The sequence below is a fragment of the Lepidochelys kempii genome, chromosome 2 (assembly GCF_965140285.1).
Source record: "Lepidochelys kempii isolate rLepKem1 chromosome 2, rLepKem1.hap1, whole genome shotgun sequence".
NCBI lineage: Eukaryota > Metazoa > Chordata > Testudines > Cheloniidae > Lepidochelys > Lepidochelys kempii.
The window spans coordinates 3,906,611-3,931,140 of NC_136381.1; the positions used below are offsets into that span (position 1 = coordinate 3,906,611).

Sequence of the window (24,530 nt, forward strand, 5' to 3'; positions counted from 1 at the left end):
GTGGGCCAGCCACGACACTCACCTGACACCGCCCCCTTAGAGAAGCAGCGCTCCGCCTCCCGGGACCCCTATGAAACCGGCGCCCGCTGACATCACGCCCGGCGCGGCCAATCGCGAGGCGGAGGCGGGGTCAGGCAGCGCCCCGCCCGTCGGCGGGGGCGGGGCGGTGCCGGGGAGGCAGACGGAGCCCCGCCCCGCCCCGCCCCGCCCCGCCCCACGTGCCTGGGCGCGGGCTGCTCACGTGCGGGAGGCGGCCCGGGATGGAGGCGCGCGGGGAGCTGCGGGTCGGGTTCGTGGGGGCCGGGCGCATGGCCCAAGGGGTGGCGCAGGGCGCCGTGCGGGCAGGTAGGGCGCGGGGGGCGGCGCCGGCGGGAGAGGGGTGGGACTGCCCCCCCCTCCCCACCAGCCCCCCCCATGCTAGGGCCCCCCCCCTCCCCGCCAGCCCCCCCCATGCTAGGCCCCCCCCCTTCCCACCAGCCCCCCCCATGCTAGGGCCCCCCCCCTCCCCGCCAGCCCCCCCCCATGCTAGGGCCCCCCCCCCTCCCCGCCAGCCCCCCCCCATGCTAGGCCCCCCCCTTCCCACCAGCCCCCCCCATGCTAGGGCCCCCCCCCTCCCCGCCACTCCATGCGGGGTCCCCGTGTCATCAGCCCCTGCCCCACTGCAGAGGGCCTCCCCCGCGCGAGCTGTCCCTGGGTAGCCCGGTGCCTCGCCCCAGAGCTGGCTGCATCTCAGCCCTGGGGTCCCTGTGTAGCCGCCCCGCGACGGATCCCGGCGTGAGCAGCTGCCCGGCCCAGCCCTGTGTTCCAGAGCCCCAAGCCAGCCGTGGCCAGGCCCCTGCTGCACCCCTCCTCCCGGGAGTGGCTGTGCGAACGGTTCCAGGATCGGTACCTGCCGTGCCCAGCATCAGCACCCCTGCGGGGGGCGTCTCTGCGCAGGCCGGTTACTCCCCGCCGCTGGGATCCGATCCCTGGGGAGCGAGGGCCTCGCAGAGCTGCCTGGTTGTTCCCCCTGGTGCTCGCCGCAGAGGTGTCACTTGTACCAAGGCCGTTCCAGGTCTGCTGGCACCCGTGCCCTCATGTGGTAAAAGTAAGTTCCCCGCAATCACCTGGCATCGCTGCCCACAGAGCACACGGCCCCTGTTTGCCCAAGCGTGGCAAGCTCCTCCAGCAGCCATTAGCCTCTCCTCCGGCCTCTTAGCGTTTCACAGCTGTGGGGAATCTCACGCACGGGCGCACCACCCTTGGGCTGGTGTCTTGCCCCAGCCCGGTCTGGGTGACGGTTCCAAGGTTCAACCAGGTTTGTCTTGGTCTCTCGTCTGAGTGAGTTGGAGGCAACGCAGGGTTGTCTTGATGCATCTTAACGCAGCCGAGTCCCTCTTTGCTCTGTGTTTTAAGGAAAAGTCAAAGCTGCTAACATCTTGGCCAGCGCACCGTCTGACAGGAACTTGGGCGCCTTCCAGGTGAGCAAGGGCAGGCTGCGTGCGAAACGTTGAGTCTCTCTTCCATGGGGCTGGAAGAGCTAATAGTGTCTTGATGTCTGGCAATGGGAGGCAAACGCAGTAGCGGTGCTTGATGCCACTGTGTTGTGATCCCATCAGATCCTGCAAGCTACTAAATTCCTGCGAAGAACACCCAGGTGCCCTGGGAAATGGGGCTGGTGAATTAGCTGGGGGGGGGCTTTTCCTTTGAGTCAATGCTCAGCCCAGGACCCCAGCCTTGCAGTTTAAAGTGCACACCAGTAGTGGATGAAATGATCCTCAAATGGCCCTTCCCCCCCGCACAGGGCTGAGTTTCAGTGTCACAAACCGTGTTAAGAGCAGGCGGGTGCTGAGTGCTGCCGTTGGACTGGTGAATTCCAGCCTGTCCCGCTCTGCCGGCCGGCCCTCTCCAGGCCTTTAACGGTGCCCCATCTCCTTGGGTGGCAGGATTTGGGCTGCAGGACGACACACTGCAACAGTGAGGTGCTGCAGCACTGTACCCTGGTCTTCCTAGCCACCAAGCCTCACCTGCTTCCTGGAGTCCTGCAGGAGATTTCTCCTGCCATTACCCGGGACCACATTATCGTGTCGGTGGCCGCTGGAGTCACTCTTCAGGCCCTGCAACAGGTGAGTGTCTGACGGTCCCTCTTGCCCCCTCCCACCCCCCATTAAACTGTGAGGCAGCTGGCTGGGTGAGTGTCCGGGGCATGCACTTACGCGTGTGAAGGGTTTATATTTGCTTTTATACAATGGCCTGGATAAGAGGGAAAATGCCTGTAGGTAAAGAGAAAAGGAGGACTTGTGGCACCTTAGAGACTAACCAATTTATTTGAGCATAAGCTTTCATGAGCTACGGCTCACTTCATCGGATGCATTCAGTGGAAAAGCATCCCCTGTATGCATTTGATGAAGTGAGCAGTAGCTCATGAAAGCTTATGCTCAAATAAATTGGTTAGTCTCTAAGGTGCCACAAGTACTCCTTTTCTTTTTGCGGATACAGACTAACACGGCTGCTCCTCTGAAACCTGTAGGTAAAGAGCGCTCCAAATCCATGCAGCTCTCCAGTGAGTCTGGTGTGTATACAGCCAGGGCCAGAATGTGTGTGGGGGCAAGGGAGGGAGTTGCAGGGGGCATCCATCCCTTAGGGATACCTACCCTCTCCATCCCAGAGAGGCAGGGGGGTGTAGCAAGGGGGGTCCCAGTATTTTCACCTGGCCTGCTCTCCTCTTCCCCTTCTGCCACGCATGGACTATTGTTCTTGGAAGGGCGGTGCTTGCTACTTCCAGGTGTAATCCGGTCCATCGAGGTGTATGGGGCAGTGCACACCTCTCAGAGCTATTGTCCCAGGCTCGCTGCAGACTCAGGCAGCCATCCCTGTACCTGATATGCCCAGGTAATGTTTTCAAGCTTCCCTTTGCAGTCAAGAGAGCTAGAGACTTTTATTTTTTTTAAGTGAAAGCTGAAAATGTGAGATAGGCCCATGTCCTGGGCCCCAGCTCCTGGAATCATGGGATTGTCATGCCTATGCCTTAATCCAGCCCTGCCAGGCTGCCATGTCCTGGTTGCCAGCAAGCAGATCAGTTTGTGCCAATTTCAGAAGAGGAGCCAAAGCCCTGGAGCTCAGCACAGGCATACGCCAGCCTGCTTGGTGAGATGCGCTAGCCAGCAAGCGTAATCCCTGGTGGCTCTGTGTTCCTTGTCATCAATCAGCTGACACACAGACCCCGCCCCCCCCCCCCCGGGCTGAGCAAACCCTCCTTCCTAAGTTGCTGTCAATGGTTTTTTCCCCACCCACCTCCACTCCTCCCTGTACGATGTAAAATGATTGCCACAAACTGAGTATTATCCCCTGTGCCCCTCTATCCTGACCTGCAGCCCCCCTGTTATCCCAGTCCTGGACCACACAGACACACACACCCCTTTGCTGCTGCCCCTCAATCCTGACCTGCAGCCCCTCGGCGATCTCAGTCCTGGCTTTCCCTGGCAATCATGATGAGTTCCTGAGCTGCCTGGTGGGTTTCCCACACTGGAAGGGCTGGGTTAACCCTGCCAGGCTCATGTCCCCTGTGACCTAAGGCACATACTACGCCCTGCGTGGGGACCACTGGGCTGTCTCCCAGCACCTGTCCCCATCAGCAGCAGTGTTCTCCTGGTTTATTGTCACGACCGTCTCTCCCTGCAGCTTCTCCCTGCTGGGACCAAGGTGCTGCGTGTCATGCCCAACCTGCCCTGCATGGTGCAGGAGGGGGCAGTGGTGTTTGCCCGGGGGAGCTGTGCTGGGGAGCAGGAGGCCGCCCTGCTGAAGAGCCTGCTGTCCACCTGCGGGCTGTGTGAAGAAACGCCCGAGTCCTACATCGATATCCACACGGGCGTGAGTGGCAGCGGGGTAGCCTACGTAAGTGCCCTTGCGCTGGGGCCAGCGTTTCTTAATGCTGCCCTCCAGCCCCAGGTATTTCCCGGTTAATCCTCTGCCAGCCCTGCCAGGGCAGGGTTGTTCCCTCCACCCTGGCCTTTCTGCAGCTGAATACAGTGCTCTGGGTTATCAGTCCTGACGCTTGAGGCTTCTCCAGTGGGCACCCTGGGCTCCCCTTTCTCCCTGAACGACGAATCCCTGGTGCCCTCCCCCATCTCCTGCTGAGCAGTGTGTGCTCATGCCCATGATAGACCCTCGGCTGCCTCTAAACCATGTGATCTTAGAGTGGGGCAGCCTGTGCCCCCTAGTGGGTTAGACAGCACACGGGGGTCCAGGGCTGCTACAGCTGAGCTTAGTCTAGTAACTGGTGCTGTTGCCCATAAAGACTTGGGAATCAGTGGTCTAATGGAGACCAGTTGGAGACCTTAGTCCCTTGCCTGTAACTTGCTTATCGCCCTTCATGGGCGTCTGATTTCTGCCAGGATCCGGATGGTGGCCAGCAGCTTTTGGAAGGGTCTGCTGGCTCAGCACTGCCAGGCTGGCTCCTGTATTAGGTTGCCTCCATGTCCCATCCTCCGAAAGCAACAGCAGTATGATCTAGCTGTTCCCTGAATGTCGCCTTTCCCTGCTCCAGGTTTACTTGTTTGCTGAAGCCCTGGCGGAAGGTGCTGTGAAGATGGGCATGCCCAGTGCCTTGGCTAATAAAATTGCAGCCCAGACACTGCTGGTAAGTTTGGACTTTTCTCTCAGTCTTCAGATTCCCCTGCTTAACCCACCCCTTAATTGTCCCGTATTCCAGACCTGCCCCCTCCACCAGTCCCCAATGCACCTTTCTTCTGACCTGCAGTTCCCCCATCTATTCCAGTCCTGGGTTCCCCAATGCAGCCTGCAGCACCCTCTGCTACTGCCCATACGGCAAGTGCCCAGAAAAAGCCCTCAGTCTTAGGGAAAACTCCTGTATCACCCTTGTGCCTTGTGGCTCCATTTGCCTTTCCAGTAATTCCTTAACTGTTGCTGTCTTGTCGCACCTTGGTTCCTACCTCCTTAGCTTCTCTGACGGACTCTGCCATTTGAGCTGTGCTGTGATCAGCCAAGTGTGTTAGGGCTCCTCTGGGACCCGTAGGGGCCTTGCTGGTTGAGAATCCTGAGTTCCACCAGTTGCAGTCAGTGCAAAAGATTCCTGGGGACTCATCCAGGACGCGATGGGGCTGAACTGGAAGAAGCAAAGCCTCTTCGGCTGTCCTAGCATGGCCACCAGAGGGAGGAGGTGGCTGCAGCTGCACCGGACAGACCTAGGAAGAGTCAGTAACTGCCCCCAAAGTCCTTCCAGTCAGAGAAACCGAAACCATGGGAGCAGGATACAGCAAAGAGGTAGGATTGGTGTCATGCACAGACTGGGGAAGAGGGCACCTGGGGCCAGCTGCCCCTTAATCTGTGCATTACCAGCTGGCCAATTTCTTGTAGGCATCATATGCTCCAAGGCCAGAAGGGACCATTATCTAGCCTGACCTTGTGTTTAACACAGGCCAGAGACCTGCCCCCAGATAATTCCTAGTACAGAGCTGTTAGAAACACAGCCCATCTGGATTTAAAAACTGCCAGTGATGGAGAATCCACCAAGACCCTTGGTAAATTGTTCCAATGGCCAGTTACCTTAATTGTTAAAAAAAAATATGACTTTATTTCTAGTCTGAATTTGTCTAGCTTTAACTTCCAGCCATAGGATGGTGTTAGACTTTCCTCTGATGGACAGATGAGCCCATTATCAAATATTCTTTCCCCATGTAGGTACTTCTAGACTGTGATCAAGTCACTCCTTAACTTGCTCTTCATTAAGCTAAATAGACTGACAGAGGTCAGTCTATCAGTGTAAGGAAGCAGGTCAGCAATTTACAATGGGGTACATTAGCTGCATTACTCTGAAGAGAGTTTGGCCTGGTTCCCCTTAACTCTTGTATTAATGGCATTCACACCATGTATAACAACGGGAGGCAGCGCTGTCTAGCGATCAGAGCAAGGTGCCCAGGTTGGGGGTTGGGAGACCTGGGTTCTGTTCCAGTGGAAGTGAGCCAGCGGAAGAGTGGGGAAGTTGCTTGCGTCTCTTCCTGGGAAGGAAGCAGTTTGGATGGAGCATGGTCTCCCTCCCCCAGCTTCCCAGATCAGAGGGCAGGGACACTTGCAGAACGCTAAGGCACCGCCCCCTGCCCACCCCGCTCTCCTCTGAGCCCGCCTTCTCTTGCAGGGAGCAGCAAAGATGATCCTGGAGACAGGGGAGCACCCGGCCAAGCTGCGCAGCGACGTTTGCACGCCTGGCGGCACCACCATCCACGCCCTGCACGAGCTGGAGAAGGGGGCGCTGCGGGCCACTGTCATGAACGCTGTGGAGGTCGCGACCGTGCGGGCTCGCGAGCTGGGCAAGAGATAGGGCCCCAGCCGGGTGGGGTGTTCCGGGGCGCCTGGCCTGTCTGAGCCACAGAGTTGCTGCCCACATGCGAATCTCCATCCCCTGATGGAAGGAAGTTTCCCAGGTTGTGCAGTGGATGTAGATCCCATTCTTCCCTCCCTAGGTGCCTCTCCCTGCCTGAGGGATTCCCAGCTCCAGGTCACCAGTGATCTCCTCTAGCCCCAGTCTCTCCCCACAGGGCCCGGCTTCCCCACATGCGAGGCAGGGCCCCCTCGTGTTCCTGGCAGTCCCCCGACGGGCAAGTCAGAAGGGAGGGGCTTGACCAGCCCTGCCCCAGCCATGGGAACTTCACATTCATATCCATTCTATACGCATTGGCTGCTCTCTCCGGATGGTGCGTCCCTAATAAATAACGACAACAGCAGGACGTGGGAGCTGCTGTCCCTGAGTCGTGGCTTCTGCTCTCCTTTGTTTAGAGATGGTGCCTGTCTTCTGAAGGCAGCCTTGGCGCCAGGCTCGCTGTCTGCACGCTGCTGTTGGGGAAACCGTCCCAACCGGTAAAGTGCAGCCTTCCCGTCTGCCACCTGGTTCCCTGGTGACGATCCGATCCGCCCAGCGTCTCACGTGCTGGTATATCTGGTCTGGTGGGGGACGGTGTGAGCAGAAGCTGGTTTATAGGATGCTCTTCCTGGGCTGCTGGCTCATGGAGCCTTGATGCAGCCTGCAGCTTCCCTCCCACTTTAGCAGGGAGGTGCAGGTCCCAGCAGCCCCTGCTCCCTCTCAGTGCCTGGGTGAGGGGGGAATTCCCTGTATTCCTGACTGTTTTCACTGGTGGGTGGGTAGGAAATAGGTAGCAGCAGGGGCCTGGGAGAGACCTCAAGCTCCAGCTGCCTGTTAGTGGCTGCACCAGCAGTCCCAGGAGAGCCCCAGCTGGCATGCGGCATAGGAAGCCATGCGTGCCAGCAGCAGGTGGTGAAATAGAGCTGTACTGTGCCCTCCAAGGGTCTGCTGATCTCTTGGCTCCTCTGCAAACTACAGGGTTAATGGTGAAGTCATCACCACCTGCTCTAGTCAATGCAAGCTGGCCCCTGGCCTGAGGGCAAGCAGCAGTGGGCAAAGTCCTGGCAGGGCTGGTCAAAGCAGAATGCACTACAAGAGGAGAAGAAGCTGTTCCATGGCTGTAGGTTGTGTTAACCCTCCTGCTGGAGCATTTTCAGTAAGGGGGGTTGGCACAAATCCTCCATGCACAGTAGCTCCTCCACTCTGCTGCAGGGCCAAATCCGTCACTGCGCACTGTCCTTGGCTTACTGTCAAACCGAAGTCAGGTAGCCCCCACAGCTAAATGCTCGGTGAAACCTGCTATTGACAGAAGCAGGGAGGGAGGCGGGTAACTGGGTCTTCTGGCAGCTAGAAGCGGGAAAGGGAATTTATCTCCTCCCTCCTTTGGGCAGCAGTGACAGTCGGGTAGGGCATCAAAGTTTATCTCCCCAGGCCAGCAAACCTGGACCAACAGCTCCGCTGCCCTATTGTCAGCCACTCCGTCTGGCAACAGTACCTTGTCTGGATGTGTGATAAAATGCCCAGCAGTGAAAGAGTTAACGATGACATGCAGAGGTACCTGTCGGGCTGTGTTCCGGCTCCACTCCCACCGAAACCTGCCTACCTGCTCCCTCAGAGAATGCACCCCGTGTGCTTTGGCCATCACAGGCTAATGCACGGAGGGCTTTTCCCTCCGTGGCTCTCGAAGGCTGGGTGGCATGATTGTCCCTATTCTACAGCTGGGGAAACCAAGGCACGGGACGGCAAAGTGACACAAGCCAGGTAGGTATCAGAGCGTAGAGCTCTGATCTCCTGAGTGCTCTGCCTCATCTGGCAGCCCGGGTCTTGAGGCCTGCCACCCCACCCCTGCCTGGTGAGCTGGTCTCAGCAGGGAGCTAAGAGCCCCTCTCATATTAATGCAGGGGAACCCACAGCAGGGCAGCGAAGATCCTTCCTGGACTGTGACCCTCGTTTGCTCTGGGGTGGGGTGGGTAGGTGATGCCAGCTCTAAGCCGAGTGGTGAGCTGCAAACAGAAACCAGCTGTGCAGCAAGTGCGTTTGCCCTCGGCAATCGCTGACTGGCTGCGCTCCCAGCCCCTCAGTGCATGCCTCGGGGTCTGAGTCCGCTGTTCCCCTAGCACAACGCACGCCCCAGGGGAGGAGGATCTGCTGTGTGTGCCCCTTTTCCAAATGGCTCTGAAATGTGTTGCCTGCCCGGCTTCCCCCCCCACTGCTCCCTCCACGGTCCTGGGACTCCAGCTATGTAATGCACCTTGGCAGGTAGGTGCTGTGGCAGGTGGCATCATGCAATATTCATATGGCTTTGGAGAATGACACAGATGTGGCCCGGGCCTCCATTTAGGGGCCTGAATAGATGTCCCTGCAAGGCTAGTTCCCATCTCATGTGCCATCCCCCACTCTGTTGGCTTGCTCTCAGCCATGCAGCCAGCCGGCTCTGTTCCACCCCGGTTTGCAGCCCTTCAGGCCTGTGCAGGCGGCTCCTGTGCAGGACTCTGAATGGGCTTCAGGCTGAAATAATGAGCAGAGTGAGGGAAAGGAATAAAGGGTACAGGAGGTAGGATGCAGAGAAGAGAACACCACAGGTGCTTGTGGGGCTGGAGGGACCATCTCAGGAGGAGATGGGAATCAGTATAGGGCAGGATCTAAAGCCCACTGAAGTCAATAGGAATCTTTCCATTGGCTTTTGTGAGCTTTGGATTGGGCCACCGAGTGGGGGAATTGCAGGAAGTTTGATTTTTTGGGGTCAGAGCAACACCTCCAGAGTAAGAACGGTGGGGGAGGGGATGAGGATCCATCCTCCCCCTCCCATGAGGTTGCACCTGGAGCTGGTCAGGAAATGAAATGTTTTTCATCTTTGTTAACATTTTTTTGAAAAGATTTTCAGGTTTTCATTGAAAAACAGGGTCATTGGGGGATATTGTTTGATTCCCCAGAAAAAAAATCAAATAAAAACTTTATTGAAAACCGACATTTCCTGCAGAAATTTATTTTATGAAAAGGTCATTTTCTGTGTAAGCCAACACCCCAACCCTGTACCTTATGAATGGAAACAATTGCTCAGTGCTGGCTGGCTGCATTTCAGGGGAGGGGGGGAGTGGTGAATGGGTTGTGGAGCTGAAGTTTTGTCATTCGGAGGGTCGTGAGCATGGCAGTATTTGATAGTCTTCTGTCTTTGCTGTGTGGTTAAAGAGGGCATCAGGCTAATGAGGTGCCTATATCATGGTATTTATAAGGAGGTTTGGAAGGGTTTGATTTATATCGGTAAATATAATTAATTATCAATTTCACCAAACACATAGTTTCTGTCCATTATCAACATTTACAGACAGGCAAAGTTAAAAAAAAATACTGCCCGAGATTTTATTCGAATTTGAGTCATGGATATTTCCTTTGTATATTTTACCATGTGGTGTTCATAATTTGGGTTTTAACAGTTACGCAGATCTCGCTTTTTGAAGCTCAACATCTACGGTTATTAAATAATTATTGTCTGAGCCCCCTTTGAAACCTGCCCCCACTGATTTCCCACAAATGTGAAAATTTAAATAAATAAAAATTGGGGGGGAAAATGCTTAAAAAACTAAACATTGATATGTCCCGTTGAAATTGTAAAAAACCCAGAAGGCTTGAATTCTGCCAAGCTTAGTTGGAAGGCACTTGATCACTGGGGTTGCTAGGTTCTAGTCTCCAGCATTCATTTCTCTGACCCTTGGGGAAAGTTCTTAATTTTTTCGTCTTTAAAACTGAAAAAGTCAAAAGCTTCCCCCTCCCCCATTAAAAACACACACTGACTATTTGAGGAAAGGCAGAAGGATGGGCTGGTGCATGAAGTGCTAGGCTGGGACTTGAGAGATCTGGGTTCAATCCTTTGCTCTGCCATAGCCTCCCTGTGTAATCCATGGCAAATCTGTTCCAGTCCCCATTTGTCAAATGGGGAGAACATGCCTCGTTTTCCCACCCTTCATCTGGCTTGTCTATTTAGATTGTGGGCTCTTCAGGGCAGGGACTGTTTCTCATTGTGTGTCTGTGCAGCTCCTCACAGGGGTCAAGACTGAATTTCTGTTCTGCACAGAAATTCTTTGACCTCTTGAACAAGTTTTTGTTCCAAATTGGAACAGAATCTCAAAAACATGACATTTCCCAGGGAAAAGGACAGTCTGAATTTTTTTCATTTTGCTGCAAAATCAAACTGTGTTGGTTCAGTATCTTTCCGAATGAACTGGAGCAGCCAGCTGACTGGACTCCAGGGGATAGGTCTGGGTCCATAGCTGCAGAAAGGGTAGCCTAGAACGCTGAGGGCCCTGGGCCAACTGGAGCTCCCACTTTTCCTGCTTGGTGGCAGGGGCCCTGGAAGCCCTGCAGTCCACCAAATGAGTGGGTTGGAGACCAGGAAGGTGCTTGCCAGAACCCTGCCTGTTGGTTCACTGGAAGTACGTCAGCCCACTACATCTCTGCAAAATTGGCATTTTCCAACAAAACTCCTGACCAGCTCTACTCCTAGCAGGATGGGGCACTGATCTCAGCTGGAATCCTTTTGCCCTGGAAATAATAATGAGAGGGCTTCTGAATTAAGGAGGAAATGATGTCTGGTTGCAAAGTGCTGAGATGAAATCAGGGGGATCAGCAGTAAATGGTAACTGTGGATTCTATAGCAAGTAGGGGCTGGAGAGCAGCTTGCAGGCCAAACTCAGCTGGGTCAGAGGAAGAATGCATTCCTTTCTAATTAGCAAAAAAAGAAAAGGAGGACTTGTGGCACCTTAGAGACTAACCAATTTATTTGAGCATAAGCTTTCGTGAGCTACAGCTCACTTCATCGGATGCATTCAGTGGAAAATACAGTGAGGAGATTTAATACTCACCAGCAACCACACAACAGAACCACTAACCCAGGAACCTATCCTTGCAACAAAGCCCGTTGCCAACTGTGCCCACATATCTATTCAGGGGACACCATCATAGGGCCTAATCACATCAGCCACACTATCAGAGGCTCGTTGACCTGCCCATCCACCAATGTGATATATGCCATCATGTGCCAGCAATGCCCCTCTGCCATGTACATTGGTCAAACTGGACAGTCTGGACTTAAAAGAATAAATGGACACAAATCAGATGTCAAGAAGTATAACATTCATAAACCAGTCGGAGAACACTTCCATCTCTCTGGTCACTCGATTTCTGACCTAAAAGTGGCTATTCTTCAACAAAAAGACTTCAAAAACAGACTCCAACAAGAGACTGCTGAATTGAAATTAATTTGCAAATTGGATACAATTAACTTAGGCTTGAATAGAGACTGGGAGTGGTTTAGTCATTACACAAAGTAAAACTATTTCCCCATGACAGGTTTCAGAGTAGCAGCCGTGTTAGTCTGTATTCGCAAAAAGAAAAGGAGTACTTGTGGCACCTTAGAGACTAACCGATTTATTTGAGCATAAGCTTTTGTGAGCTACAGCTCACTTCATCGGATGCAACATCCGATGAAGTGAGCTGTAGCTCACGAAAGCTTATGCTCAAATAAATCGGTTAGTCTCTAAGGTGCCACAAGTACTCCTTTTCTATTTCGCCTTATTTCCCCCCACCCCTCCTCAGACTTCTTGTTAACTGCTGGAAATAGCCCACCTTGATTATCACTACAAAAGGTTTTCTTCCACCCCACCCCACCCCGCCAACTCTCCTGCTGGTAATAGCTCATCTTAGGTGATCACTCTCCTTACAGTGTGCATGATAAACACCCATTTTTCCATGTTCTCTGTGTATATAAATCTCCTCACTGTATTTTCCACTGAATGCATCCAATGAAGTGAGCTGTAGCTCACGAACGCTTATGCTCAAATAAATTGGTTAGTCTCTAAGGTGCCACAAGTCCTCCTTTTCTTTTTGCGGATACAGACTAACACGGCTGCTACTCTGAAACCTTTCTAATTATCGTTGCCCTGGAGATCCTTGGACACAGGGAGGTAGCTGGTGCTTTAAGGCCCTCTCTTGTTCTGCACTAGACTGAATGTCCTCCAGTGAGAGGCATCGGAAAGCACCAGGGTGCAGGGAGGAGAGGGGGGCAGTGAATGGAACTCCAGCCCAAAGCAAGCACAGAAAGTCTTCTATTTCATAAGCAAACGCTGTGCAGCAGCCTTTGGCTCACATGTTATAAATAGATATAATTGCATATTCCCCTTCTTGGCTTGCAGGCAGGCCAGCGGTTAGAATGAGTTCGATATTGATATTCCAGCCCAGGGGCTGAACGAAAACTCACCCAGCTAAAGAAAAATAGTCTTATGAGCACATAAAATCCTGAGGTTTGCGGGGGGGACTCAGCCGCTGTGATTATTTACATTTCCCTTTTAAGGCACCGATCTAATGGATTGGTTCATGGCACGTGCTACCCAGGACTTTGTAATGTCGCAGAGGCAAGTGTCTTTCGGAGGGGAACAGCTCTGGTTCCTGGTGAGATCCATAAGCACCTTCTGCTAAGGGGAAGCAGTTTGATTATTAAGAGTGACACGATCACCCCAGGTTTGAATAGATCTGTTCTCCGCATTCCTAGCAGCCCCCTTTTGCTGAACCAAGGACCTTTCTTTTGCAGCATTTAAGGCCAGAGGGGACCCTCAAGTCTGACCCCTATTAAATGTTTATGTCGTTCCCCCTGTATTGACCCCAATAACTTAGGTCTGACTAAAGCCTTTCAGTCCTGGGAAGCCTAAACTGAGGCCTGCCGCAGGCAGAGAACAGGAGAGACCAAGGCGGCGTCAGGGCCTGAAACTGATCAACTTCACCACGAATTCTGGTGGGACCTGCTGCTGCTGTTCACCGTGCTGCACGTGACACAGACGTGTGTAGACACATGCTGCAGTTCAGTCACAACTTTTTGGGCTCACTAGCACTCGCTGACACGAGAGGGAAAGAATCATTCCCACAACATCAGCAATCGCTGGGGGACCTGTTCTGGCCTGCATTCTACAAGAGGTTGGACCTGATAGACATACTGGGCCCTCAGACTCTGTGAATCAAGAGAGCTCCTGCCCATTACGATCATCTGGTTTCCAGTGCAGAAGGGTTAAACCAGAGGCGGGCAAACTTTTTGGCCTGAGGGCCACATCGGGTTTCCAAAATTGTATGGAAGGCTGGTTAGGAGAGGCTGTGCCTCCCTAAACAGCCAGGTATGGCCCGGCCCCCTATCCGATCCCCACTGCTTTTTGCCCCCTGATGGCCCCCCGGGACCACTGCCCCATCCACCCCATCTCATTCCTGACTGCCGCCCCCCCCCAGGACCCCTGCCCCATCCAACCCCCCTTCTCCCTGACTGCCCCCGCTGCCCCATCCAACCCCCGTCCTTCCTGATTGCCCCCCCAGGACCCTTGCTCCCATCCAACCCCCCTGTTCCCCACCCTCTGACCTCCCTGACCCCTATCCACACCCCCACTGCGACCACCACCCTGAACTCCCCTGTTCCCTGCCCCCTCACCACGCTACCTGGAGCGCCGGTGGCTGGTGGTGTTACCTTCGCGCTGCCCACAGCACCAGGACAAGCAGCCGTGCTGCCTGGCTGGAGCTAGCCGCGCAGCACAAAGCACCGGGTCAGGCCACGGCTCTGCAGCTGCGCTGCCTGGCAAGAGCTCGCAGCCCCGCCGCCCAGAGCATTGTGCCGGTGGCACAGTGAGCTGAGGCTGCGGGGGCGCGGGAACAGGAGGGCAGGGGACGGGGCCTAGCTCAGGGGCCGGGCTGGATATGGTCCGTGAGCTGGTTTGCCCACCTCTGGGCTAAACTACCTGGCTGATTTTCCTGCTCACACCCACATTCTCTGTGCTCCACCCACATCCTTGCTGAAGTAGCTTAGTGTCATCCCCATTTTACAATGGGGAAACTGAGGCAGAGAAGGGCAGTCACTTGCTGAAGCTTGTGGGTTCCTCATCAGCGCCTCCCAAATCTATGTTTCTGGCAGTGCAGCAAATCCCCTGGCTGTGACAGTGGCATTGAACAGAGTAGGAAGAAAGAAAAGGGGCCTGGCCAGGCCAGCCCTAAAGAAGATGGCCCATAGGTTCTTCTTCTCTTGGGTGGCCTTGACTCACAAGAGGTGATGAAGCTGGTCAGCTGAGATGGACTTTCAGCTTTCCCTTACTGCATCCTCTGCAGCCTGCCTAATGCTCTAGCCCACCATATGGACCCACCCTCCCCATCAACCAGTCTCACATGGCTGACCCAGCCGCCCCCCTGCCATTTCATCCAGCAGCACCCAAACCCTACAGCTCTTGCTGTGTCCCAAGCGGGAAGGGGCAATACCTGTGCGCACCCACACCCCCCTGCAGCCGCAGGGGCCAGCACTGCCAGGAAGGAGAGGGGACCGAGCTGCTGCAACTGACAGGAGAGCAGGTGGTGGCTCATCAGCATTAAAGCACAGCCTTGCAGGGAGTGGGTGCGTTTGGGGAGGGCAGTGCAGTGCTAGCAAAGGGAGGAAGCTGATGCCTGAGAAATGCACCTCCCTAGGGCCTCTGGTATATGACATTCATCCCAGATCAAGCATAGGATATGCTCTGCCTGGGGACCAAATCTTGCCAGGGGGATGGGCTTGAGTTAACTGGCATTTTCCATCCCCCCTGAGCAGAGCGTAATCCTCAGCAGCAGAACCAGAATGCTTCATTTATCCCCCAAAAAGCTACAGTTCTCCCTCTCAGGGCCAAGATTCCTCCGAGGGCTACAGACTCTATGGAAACACCAGCCACTGCATGTCATCAGTGTCCCTGTCCATCCCTACTGGCCTAATCCAAAGCACAGTGACCTCAGCCAGCCTCCTCCCATTGCAATGAGCTGGGAGCAGAGAGCCATTAATGCACACGTACCCTCAAGGGGCATTCACTAATCCCGAGGCTTTGCTATGGGAAGGACAACTGGATCCATGCATCCTCTGCTCCATGGGAGTGGTGTACACACATCAAGGGGAGGACCCACTTTGAACCAATCCAGCCCCTTTCACAGAGGATCTCCGAGCATTTTGCAAATCTCAATTAGGCTCCATTCCTTTCTGAGAGTTGCACTGATTACATTAGTTAAGGTTTGTAAGACACTTGGAATACAAAAAGCTCTTTCTGCATGCTAAATATTATTCGTACCACACGCAGGGATTATACTCAATAGCATCTACTTGTTGTAAAGCTTTGGTCTCTTAGCTGAAGGAGCCACTGTCAGTGTACAAACCAGATATAACAGTTCAATGTCTGTTTCAAAGCAAGCTTCTGGCATTGTTTGGGAGGTACTGGAGCACACAGAAATAAGTAGACATGGCTGCTCTGCCCCCAAGACTTTCCTGGAAATGAGGTGTATCTTCCAGGGTCTCCCCAGCAAACAACACAGACACGTTTTCCTACTGGGAAGCAGAGATTGGCTGCCATTCCCTTGCTCTAATCATTAGATCAGACAACACTGCCTCCTAAAGTCATGAACGCAGGAGTTCAGACCCCTGCCCCCCACTAGCCTACACTCCCTACCAGAGTTTGGTGGAGAACCCAGGAGTCCAGTGTCCCCCCACGCCTTAACTCTTCTACATTTCTCCCCGCCCCCCGCCATAGCCACAGTGATAGGATTAGAACCCCGGTGTCCTGACTCCCAATCCGACTGGACAACTCCCCATTCTACCGGATCACTAAATTTGGATTCTGACAATCCAGTCTCTCCCTAGGCAGAATATTCCTAGCTATATAATTCTGAACTTTGGTGCTTCACAGGGTAAAATACGGGACATAAATGAGAGGCCTTCCCATTCCATGTCTGGGGAAGGGAAAAGTTATTCTTGGGGATGGAGCTAAACCGTATTTCAACCGTATTACTTCACGATAGACCCATACCAAGAGCTTCAAAGTTCTCATGACTGGCATTGCAACACACCTCCTTTACATTTCAGCCTCTGAGAATTATTCTTCACCATCAACTAGCTGGTTGAAGCAGCAGCCCCTAGTCACACTGGATGAACCTCCCAGTGGGTAACAAACAAATTAGAACTAAATCTGTTTGCCACTAAGTTACTCCTCCAGAGACTGCCAACATCCAAAGCACTCGCTGGCAAAATTTTGAGATGTCAGTGTTACCCAACAGCCCTTATTACTACAACAATAACTTTGATTGGGACCCAACACTGCACTGTCACACCAAGTCTGTAATACGGACAGCCTGAAAAAGTAGCTCTGAGATTGTGACAATGCACCTCTGTGGATGTTTTACTGAAAGCTCTGCCCTAGGAATTATTCTGGGGGAGTTCCCTGGCCTGTGACATGCAGGAGGTCAGGCTAGATGATCACCATGGTCCCTTCTGGCCTTGGAATCTATGACTCATCATTGCGCCAATGGCCAGATGGCAACCACATTTAAAAGAGTGGAGAAGCAGCACAAGTTAAAACAAATTGATGCGTGCAGGTGCAAGGTTATGTGACACATCAACAGAATAGTAAATAACCAGCTGTGAATATTCACTCATCCCCTCCAGTGACTGAATCTGTATAATTAACTATTTTGCTGCTCATCATCCTAACAGAAACAACCAAGTACTCTGGAACTGTGGAAGTAACGTGGGGAGAATACCATCCCTTTTTCCACTCTTCTCACCCCCCCTCCCCCATGCACAATACAAGGATTTTTTTCATGCTGGGAGACAAAAGCATGCCTGGGAGATACAGACCCTAACCCCCGTTTCTGGGGCAGTAGCTCCTTGGACAGCCTGAAGCATCCACACAGAAGAGTAGACACTCAGGCCTGAAGCAACCCAAGCAGCGATTCCCAAAAGGTGACACACTGAAATATGCCAGGATATTGGTGTATGTGAGTGGGTGAGAGAGAGGACAAGGAGGTCATCACGGATTTATGAAGTTTGTTTCTGTGCAGCTCACAAGCTGTCCCTCAGTATAACAGAATTTTTGAAAAAACACCTTTCACTTGACTGATGGCTTTATTAATTCCCACAGACCAGGACTGGAAGCAGTAACTAATAGACTCTGTTGGGACTGGCAGAAAAGATACAGGTCAGAATGAGATTGCTACAGTCAGCCATACTGGGTCTTTGTGGGGGGTTTTTGGGGTGGGAGGAAGCTGGGAAGAGACTTTTACAGCAGCTAGTACTGCAAAGCATAGCTGGCCACCCAAAGAGAAGCCTCAGATCAAGGATTTCAAAACAAGTAGGTTCCCAGGTGAAACATACAAGGCCTGACGTTTACCAGTATTTATTTATGTTTCTTAAAAAACAGTAGAAAGTTTCCAGATTGTTGCCTATCTAGAAAGTACATGACTTCACCAATATGCTAAAATGAGCTCCAAATAATTTTTCTATACTCCCTAATTGTGAACATACATACATGGCTTATCGGTGTGATGGTATAGTGTGTACCTCCGTTACTTCATCACCTGTTTGTCACCTTCATTCATGTCAGCAAATATTCAGATTGTGGGATCTCTGGGGCAGGGATAGCACCTTCCCAGGTCTCCTCTGAGCCACCTGGCAGCTGAAAAACAACCACAATACACCCATTTTCTCCACTCTTGTTCAGGTGGTATTAATCATCTCTGGGGTAAGTCACATGACCATGCGGATTTCCTCCACTACAAATTCACTCTCTTCCTTTAATTCTGCCAGCTTTTTCATTTCTCCTCCCTCACACCTGTAGCCCCAACTCATTTTGCTACTTTTGACTCCCTCCTGCCCCTCTCACATCAGATCGTCCAGATTTCTTTAATAAGATCTGACATCACCTTCCAATCTGATCCTTGACTTTCCATCTTGCTTCCGCCCTCTACACTCCAGTGAGACAGAGCTCTCTTGATCTCTCAGGCCAAAATCACAACACTTTTACTCGATCTTCGTCATCCCAAGCCTCTCAAAGCCTTGGTACCATTGATTACTCCTAACTTCTTAAATCTTCTCTTCCAGTGGATTTTGCCGCTCCTCTGATGGTAGCTTCACCTTTCAGCTTGCTGCTTTAGCAACCCCTAGTTTCCATACAGATATGTCCCAGTGCTATCCAAACTTTGCCCAACTGGGACTAACGCTGGCAGCTTGCTGGAAAGCTGAGGGATGAACCTAAGTTACATAAAAAGAGCATTTTACAGCCACTGTTGTTTTTAAGAGGTTCAACCCAAAGACTACCTGACCCAGCATGCAATATTCCATCTTGCCAAGCTCTGAGCTACACTTTGCTCACACCAACTAAAAATTTTAGGGTGGGGTCTTTCCTTTCCACTAGCAATGTGGAAACAAAGGAAATCAGTTCCTTTCCCTGAAACAGTCCATCTGAGTCCCAAGTGTTCACTGTATTTTCCTCATAATCTTTTCCTGGTTCCCTTAATGACAGTGATCAGACTGAGGGGAGGGGGTACTTTTAAAATGAGCTTTTAGCAAAATGTTTATAAAAAACAAAGTTAAATCCTTACTGATTTAAGGAAATCTGTTCCAGTTACATTATTTTTTGAACCAGGTAGGGCTTACTTTTTTGCCGTGTTTACTCCTAATTTTTGTAGTTAACGGCTCATCCTTTAACAGATCACTTTTCCGATAAACGTCCTACACCTCTTAGCCATACACATATAAAGCAGCTCATGAGAGCTGGTGTCTATTCTGTCACATGCATCATCAACAGACTTGCCAAATAAATTCCAGCTCTGGAATCTTTATTCCTTGTGATGATGCAAAGCAAGAAAGGACCCTGCTTGACTTTCAGATCCTGAGGGAGTCAATGGCACCGGTACTTATAAAATACATCTTTTTACTTGATAATTGAGTCCATTTTATCTGGAGTCACTGAAAGACAAACAGGGATCCCACCAAGGCCGTTTGTGTAGTCACTTTTCTCTTAGCCACACTAATTTCAAAAATAAAGGAAATTAGTAACTGCAAAGTTTAGCCAGCCTGCCACAGGGTCAACAGCGTGACTCAAGTCCTTCACCTTCTTCCATCTTCCTAACAGTCCAGTCCTTTGGAACAGAAGCTGTAGCTGGTTTATAATTTTAAGGCTTAAGTGGGATCTTCCCCCATCCCTAAGTGACGTATGCAGCTCCACATGAGAAATCATTGTCTCACAGAATTCCAACTCTCCTTCAAAGAGTGACATTTTAAATCTTCATAGAGATCCACAGACGTTTTAGGCCAAAAGGGACTAGATCACCTAGTCTGACCTCCAGTATAAGAGGGGCCATATAATTTCACCACATTACCTCTGTACTGAGCCAAAGACTTGTGTTTGACTAAAGGATATCTTTCAGCAATATACGAATTGCTGACCTATATTCAAGTGATATAGGAAGCTTAGGGCTAAAATTTAAGTTTTGTTAAACAAATTACAAAACATAATAGAAATGATTTTTAAATAATCAAAATAAGTAAATCAGTGGAAGTAATTATGTAACTTAAAACTTTCCTATAGTGTTCACAACTCAAACACTGCCATACACTTGTATGTGACAGTGAGAAAACTGAAAATAGTCTGATCAATTTCATATGCCGGCTCTGAAGACAGTGCAAATTGAACAGCAAAAATAAAGATAGATATTTTTAAAAAGTGCATATGGCTCCAGTAATCTAAGTGTTTAACATTACTGTAGTGGAATTTACCTTTATATTTTTGAAAAGACAGTTTCCTTGTAACATGAACCCTGCTGTCAGTTGTGTGCTAGTTTTTGTGTCTATTGTTTCCTAAATTAACTGTCTTTCATACCCGTCCCTAATAAAGATATTCCAAAGCAGAAGCTGGAATTCCAGTTTTAAAGGATACTATTCAGAGCTGATTATCCAAATGGAGAAAACCAGGTTTATAAGGCAACTGTATCAATTTATTCACTCTTCTTGGTCTCACGCTATGAGATTTTATTTTGTAAACAAGTCTCAGTATTAGTTCATGGGCTCAGAAGCAAGAGTTGAACTACAAGTCAGGAGATTCTTTTTCAGAGCAGCCAGTGTTTTTTTTTGTTTGTTTGGTTTTTTACAGGTAACCGGATGACTGCCTATTGAAACAAATTTGGGAGAATCACGTACAGTTAATGCAATTTCAAGGGTTAAATCAAAAGCTTAATTGCCACATCATTTGAAGAAGACAAGTCACATTAAAATCTATTTTGCTTCACTATACATCCTGCTAAGGGGACGATTTACCAAACCCCCCTCTCCCCGCCCCCACAAGTGGAACAGAAATTGATTAGATTTTCATAGACTCTGAAGTTATGAGATGGAAAAGATGGCTAAGTATCCATCCCCACCTGCCACAATGCAGGACTGTTCAACTATTTTTTATTTTTGCTAAATAGCCAGACTAAACGTTTTTGTTTTAAATCAGGCCAAAAAAAAAAATATTCCGATTAGACTCTCATGCCTCTATTTTGTAATATAAATGTTGTGGGCCCCTCCAATTCCTGCCTCACTCCAGCTGCAGGACAGGTTACCAGCTGCCTCACTATAACAGCCTCTACAGAGGCAAAACCAAGAATCTTCTGCCTGCAGAACATCCCACTGCTGAAGGGAATTTCGTTATCTTCCTAGTCACCAGGCTTAACTGTTTTGCTACAAGAAGATTGCAAAAAAAGGTATTTGAATTTTTAAATAGTCTGAAGGATCCAGGGTTTAAGGGCTATGGCAGCCCTTGTGCACATAAAGTAGCCATGGAGGTTACATTAGCTCACCAGCTCTCGGGGTGGCCTGTTGCTTATTAAGAGTGCCCCCAGCCCAGAGCGTACCAGTTCTAATCCAGTGCATGTAAAACCCACCCCAGTTTTAAACCCACCCTAGTTTAACAAAAAACCAGTTAGCAAATGGGAAAGGTATGAATGACCAGGCCCCCTCCAGAGTGTAACATTTGTTCTTACAAAAAGATACCGAAGCACGTGGCTGCCAGTTTACATCCTAGTAGCAGCTACAGTCCATTGATGATTCGGGTCTGGACAGTGAGGCTGCTGCTGCCACCTGGATTCACTTCCACAGAACTCTGCGTGTGAGACAGCAGCCAAGCTATCCGTTTAGCTTCCTTCCTTGCCCGGCACTTGGTTTCCTCTTTACAATTGGAGAAGAGCCTCCCTAGGCGGTGTATAGACATGCATGGCCCCCTTCCCCTCACAGCAGGATTCTTACTGCGGACCATCTCACAGCTCCGCCATCTTCATCAGTCCCACCCGTGTGAGGGAGAGTCCCCTCCTCTCAGTCAAGCTAGGGGGCAGCGTGCCTTCTCTGTCCCACTGATGTCCAGTCCCTCGCCTCAGCCCTTCTCAGGGATGTTGGTTAATTTCCCCTCAATCCCAGGAGGATGAGGATAAGCCCCTTCCTTGCAGCGACACTGGATACAGAGATTGGTATCCTTCCCTGGCCTCTGCCCCATGGGTTGGGGGATCTGCTGATGTCAGGGGTAAGGATTAGCCCTCCAGTGATGTTGCTGGGAATTATCCCCCTACGTTCCATGAGTAGGGAATAGCACCTCCCAATGATGTTTTGAGTGAGGACTAGCCCTCAAGTGATGGCATTTTGTGGGGGGGTTAGCCCCCCTTATTAGCCCCAGGAAGTAGGCTTACCCCTCAGTGACATTACAGGGGGGTAGCTCCAGGGGGAGGGACATCTGAGCCCCACGAGGTATTAGACCCCACTCCCTAGCAACGATGAGTGAGGGGGGTTAGGTCCCCCATTGTCAGTCCCGTTGCAGAGTGGGGTTAGTTCCCCTCCATCCCATGGGAGTTTGGTGGGGCTACCCCTCCAAAGATGCACCAGTAGGTGGCTGACCAGCTCCAGTCCCCCTCGCACCCTCTATGAGTCTGAGCTACCCCCTTGGTGCAGCCGCTGGGCCATACTAATGAGGGAGCGGAGCTGCACCAACTTGAGTGGTCCCACCTGTCGGGGATCCTGGCTCTCCAGCCAGCGCAGCGCTGTCTCCAAGCCCCTGATGGCTTCCCGGGCCGTGGGCAGTGGGGGATCCCCTCCCTCTTCCACTCCACTGCCTCCCACACCTCCGGCACCCACCTCTGCTGCCTCCTCCTCCTCATCCCCCCCACAGCCTCCAGGTCCTTCATCCCCACTATCCCCTTCCCCATCCTCCCCCTCCATGCCTGGAGCCGCATCATCCAGGTGCAGCCAGTCGGCCACCTCCTCAGGTGCCAGGCGTTTGTAGGCCAGAGCAGCCAGGTGGGTGAGGTCACTGAAGACCTTGCTGTCCCCACCGCCTCCATCCCCACCCAGCGGTTCCCCCTGTTCCTCCTCCCCAGGCTGGGGCTCAAAGGCAGCGCGCAGCCCCAGCAGCCAGCACTTCTCGATGGAGCCAGCAGGGATGAGGTCCCAGGAGAGGCCAGCCAGGTAGAGCATGTCCTTGAGCAGGAAAGAGCGCACAAAGTCCAGGGGGCCACTCCCGCCTCCAGCTGGGCTGGGCCCCCCTGCTGGGCCGCCTCCCCCACTGGCCACGCAGGACACGGCCAATCGCAGCAGCTCCCGCTTGTAGAGCTGCTTGAAGGCGGACACCACGCCTTGCTCCAGTGGGGCTGGGATACGGCCTCCCCCTCCAGCCGAGCTGCCCCCTGCTGCAGCCTTGGAGAGGAAGAGGGCTCGGATAGAGCCATCCGGGGTCTGTAGCTGGGGTGGCTCCTCTGGGCCAGCACCAGAGGGTGGCGGGGGGCTGCTGAGGAGCAGCACCGCCTTCTGCTGGAGGCAGCTGCGGCGCAGATAACGCTTGACTCCTGGCACAAAGTCTTCAAAGAACCAGGCCCGGAGGAGGGCAGGTCCGAGCCGGGCCTCGGGACTGTAGCGGTAGCAGGCTGGGAACTTGTCCTGGTTGTGGTGCCGGAGACTGGGTGGGTCTGGGAGCCCCCCGACCACCAGCGGTTTCAGTTTGTGCGAGCCAGTCAGGTTGGCAGCCAGCAACACGGTGACGCACTCCTTCACCACCAGCCTCCGGCGGGGGGGAGGCTGCAGGCGGGGGGAATGGGCCCGCAGCTCCCCAGCCTGGCCCGGCAGCAGTTTCCAGTAGAGTCCGGTTACATTGGCGTTGTAGATCTGCTCGTCCCCATAGCCTCCCCCGTCGGAAGGTGCCATGGCAGCTGGAGGAGGCGGAGGCGGAGGCAGGAGCAGCGAAGGGTCCGGGAAGGCGGAAGAGGGGGCCCCAAGCTCCAGCTCAGCCTTGAGCGGCGGGGTCCCCGGAGCGGCGGGATCCCCCCCTCCGCCTTCGCCGTAGATGCGCTGGCTGGAGATGCCGTGCCGTTTCTGCCAGCGCCAGAACCAGCCATGGCTGGCCTTGAAGGTGCACTCGGGCCCGTAGATCTGGCGGGCGAAGGCCTCGGCCTGGGCTTGGATGATGGGCCCCGAGAGCGGCACGCCGTGCTGCCGCAGGGTGAGGAACCAGGTGTAGACGGCCCGGTCGATCTCCTCCTCGTTGGCCAGGCGCATCTTCTTGCGCTGGGTGCCCACCTCGCCGCCCAGCTGGTCCAGGAACCAGCGCAGCTTGTGCTCGTCCTTGAGCCAGCCGCGCAGCGTGCCGCCGGGCACCCCGAAGTCGCGGCACACCGAGGCCTGCCGCTCGCCCTTCTTCACCCGCTCGATGGCCTGCAGCTTGTCCTTGATGGAGTAGGCGCGGCGGAAGGCCATTTTCACCGACAGCCCCCCGGGGCCCCGGCTGGGGGGCCCGCCGCCCCGCCGGCACCGCGCCGCCGCCCCGGGCTCGCCCAGCTCCAGGCACACCGGGGACGGCTCCCTGCTGCCCGGCTCCTCCAGCTCCAGCGGGCTCCCTCCGCCCGGCTGCCCCGGAGGCCCCCGGCGGCTCGGCTCCTCCAGCCCCGGCGAGGCCCTGCTGCTGCTGCCGCCGCTGCCCGGCCGCCCGCGGGGCCGCCGGGAGCCCGTCCCGTCCGGGGAGCGCCTCCTCCGCGGCGGCTCCCGCAGGCCCAGCGCCGGGGGGTCCCCGGCGGCCGGGGGCAGCGGCGCGTCCCGCCCGCAGGCCATGCGGGGGGCTGCCTGCAGCCGCTCAGCGCGCTCGCCGGGCCGAGCCGCGGCTGGATCCATGGCGGGGCCCGGCGCCGGGGCCGCGGCCGCCGGCCGCCATAAACCCGCCCGGCCCTGGACCGTCCCGGGGAGACGGAGGGGCCCGGCCCGACGGCGGGGGGGGCGCGTTATAACCGGGGGCGGGGGCGAGGAGCCAAGGTCTTTTGTCTCCTCTCTGGCCCCTGAGAGCCGATAGGGCGGGCCGGCGGC

General features: G+C 53.5%; 4 protein-coding genes across 5 annotated transcripts in view; 2 read left to right on the forward strand and 2 right to left on the reverse strand.

Annotated features, from left to right (window-relative positions):
- The window catches only part of LOC140906292 (protein brambleberry), a 21,468-nt gene extending 20,107 nt beyond the window's left edge, over positions 1–1,361 (reverse strand). The window contains exon 1 of the mRNA XM_073329946.2: positions 1,107–1,361. Within this exon, the coding sequence (XP_073186047.1) occupies positions 1,107–1,175 (69 nt within the window). The 5' untranslated portion in view covers positions 1,176–1,361. The remainder of the gene's footprint in view (positions 1–1,106) is intronic.
- Positions 219–9,323, forward strand: PYCR3 (pyrroline-5-carboxylate reductase 3). Of its 2 annotated transcripts, XM_073329950.1 has the most exons (6): positions 219–345; positions 1,396–1,460; positions 1,926–2,105; positions 3,661–3,873; positions 4,526–4,618; positions 6,134–9,323. In XM_073329950.1, the coding sequence occupies exons 1-6, from the start codon at positions 261–263 to the stop codon at positions 6,314–6,316; spliced, it is 819 nt and encodes a 272-aa protein (XP_073186051.1). In that variant the 5' UTR covers positions 219–260; the 3' UTR covers positions 6,317–9,323. The 2 variants fall into 2 exon arrangements, with proteins under 2 accessions (XP_073186051.1, XP_073186052.1); XM_073329951.1 differs by lacking the exons at positions 219–345; positions 1,396–1,460; positions 1,926–2,105 and adding an exon at positions 2,936–3,126.
- Positions 9,324–15,921: 6,598 nt separating this feature from the next.
- On the reverse strand, positions 15,922–24,525 carry TIGD5 (tigger transposable element derived 5). Its single transcript, XM_073329936.2, has one exon. The coding sequence runs from the start codon at positions 24,339–24,341 to the stop codon at positions 22,107–22,109; it is 2,235 nt and encodes a 744-aa protein (XP_073186037.2). The 5' UTR covers positions 24,342–24,525; the 3' UTR covers positions 15,922–22,106.
- The window catches only part of EEF1D (eukaryotic translation elongation factor 1 delta), a 38,652-nt gene continuing 38,088 nt past the window's right edge, over positions 23,967–24,530 (forward strand). The window contains exon 1 of the mRNA XM_073329935.2: positions 23,967–23,974. The gene's annotated coding sequence lies outside the window, so the exon portion shown is untranslated. The remainder of the gene's footprint in view (positions 23,975–24,530) is intronic.

Excerpts from the sequence above, each read along its gene's own strand:
- TIGD5 (XM_073329936.2), bottom strand. The coding sequence starts at position 24,341 with ATGGATCCAGCCGCGGCTCGGCCCGGCGAGCGCGCTGAGCGGCTGCAG.
- PYCR3 (XM_073329950.1), top strand. The coding sequence starts at position 261 with ATGGAGGCGCGCGGGGAGCTGCGGGTCGGGTTCGTGGGGGCCGGGCGC. Across the intron at positions 346-1,395 it reads GCAGGGCGCCGTGCGGGCAG|GAAAAGTCAAAGCTGCTAAC; the intron begins GTAGGGCGCGGG and ends CTGTGTTTTAAG. Across the intron at positions 4,619-6,133 it reads TTGCAGCCCAGACACTGCTG|GGAGCAGCAAAGATGATCCT; the intron begins GTAAGTTTGGAC and ends CTTCTCTTGCAG.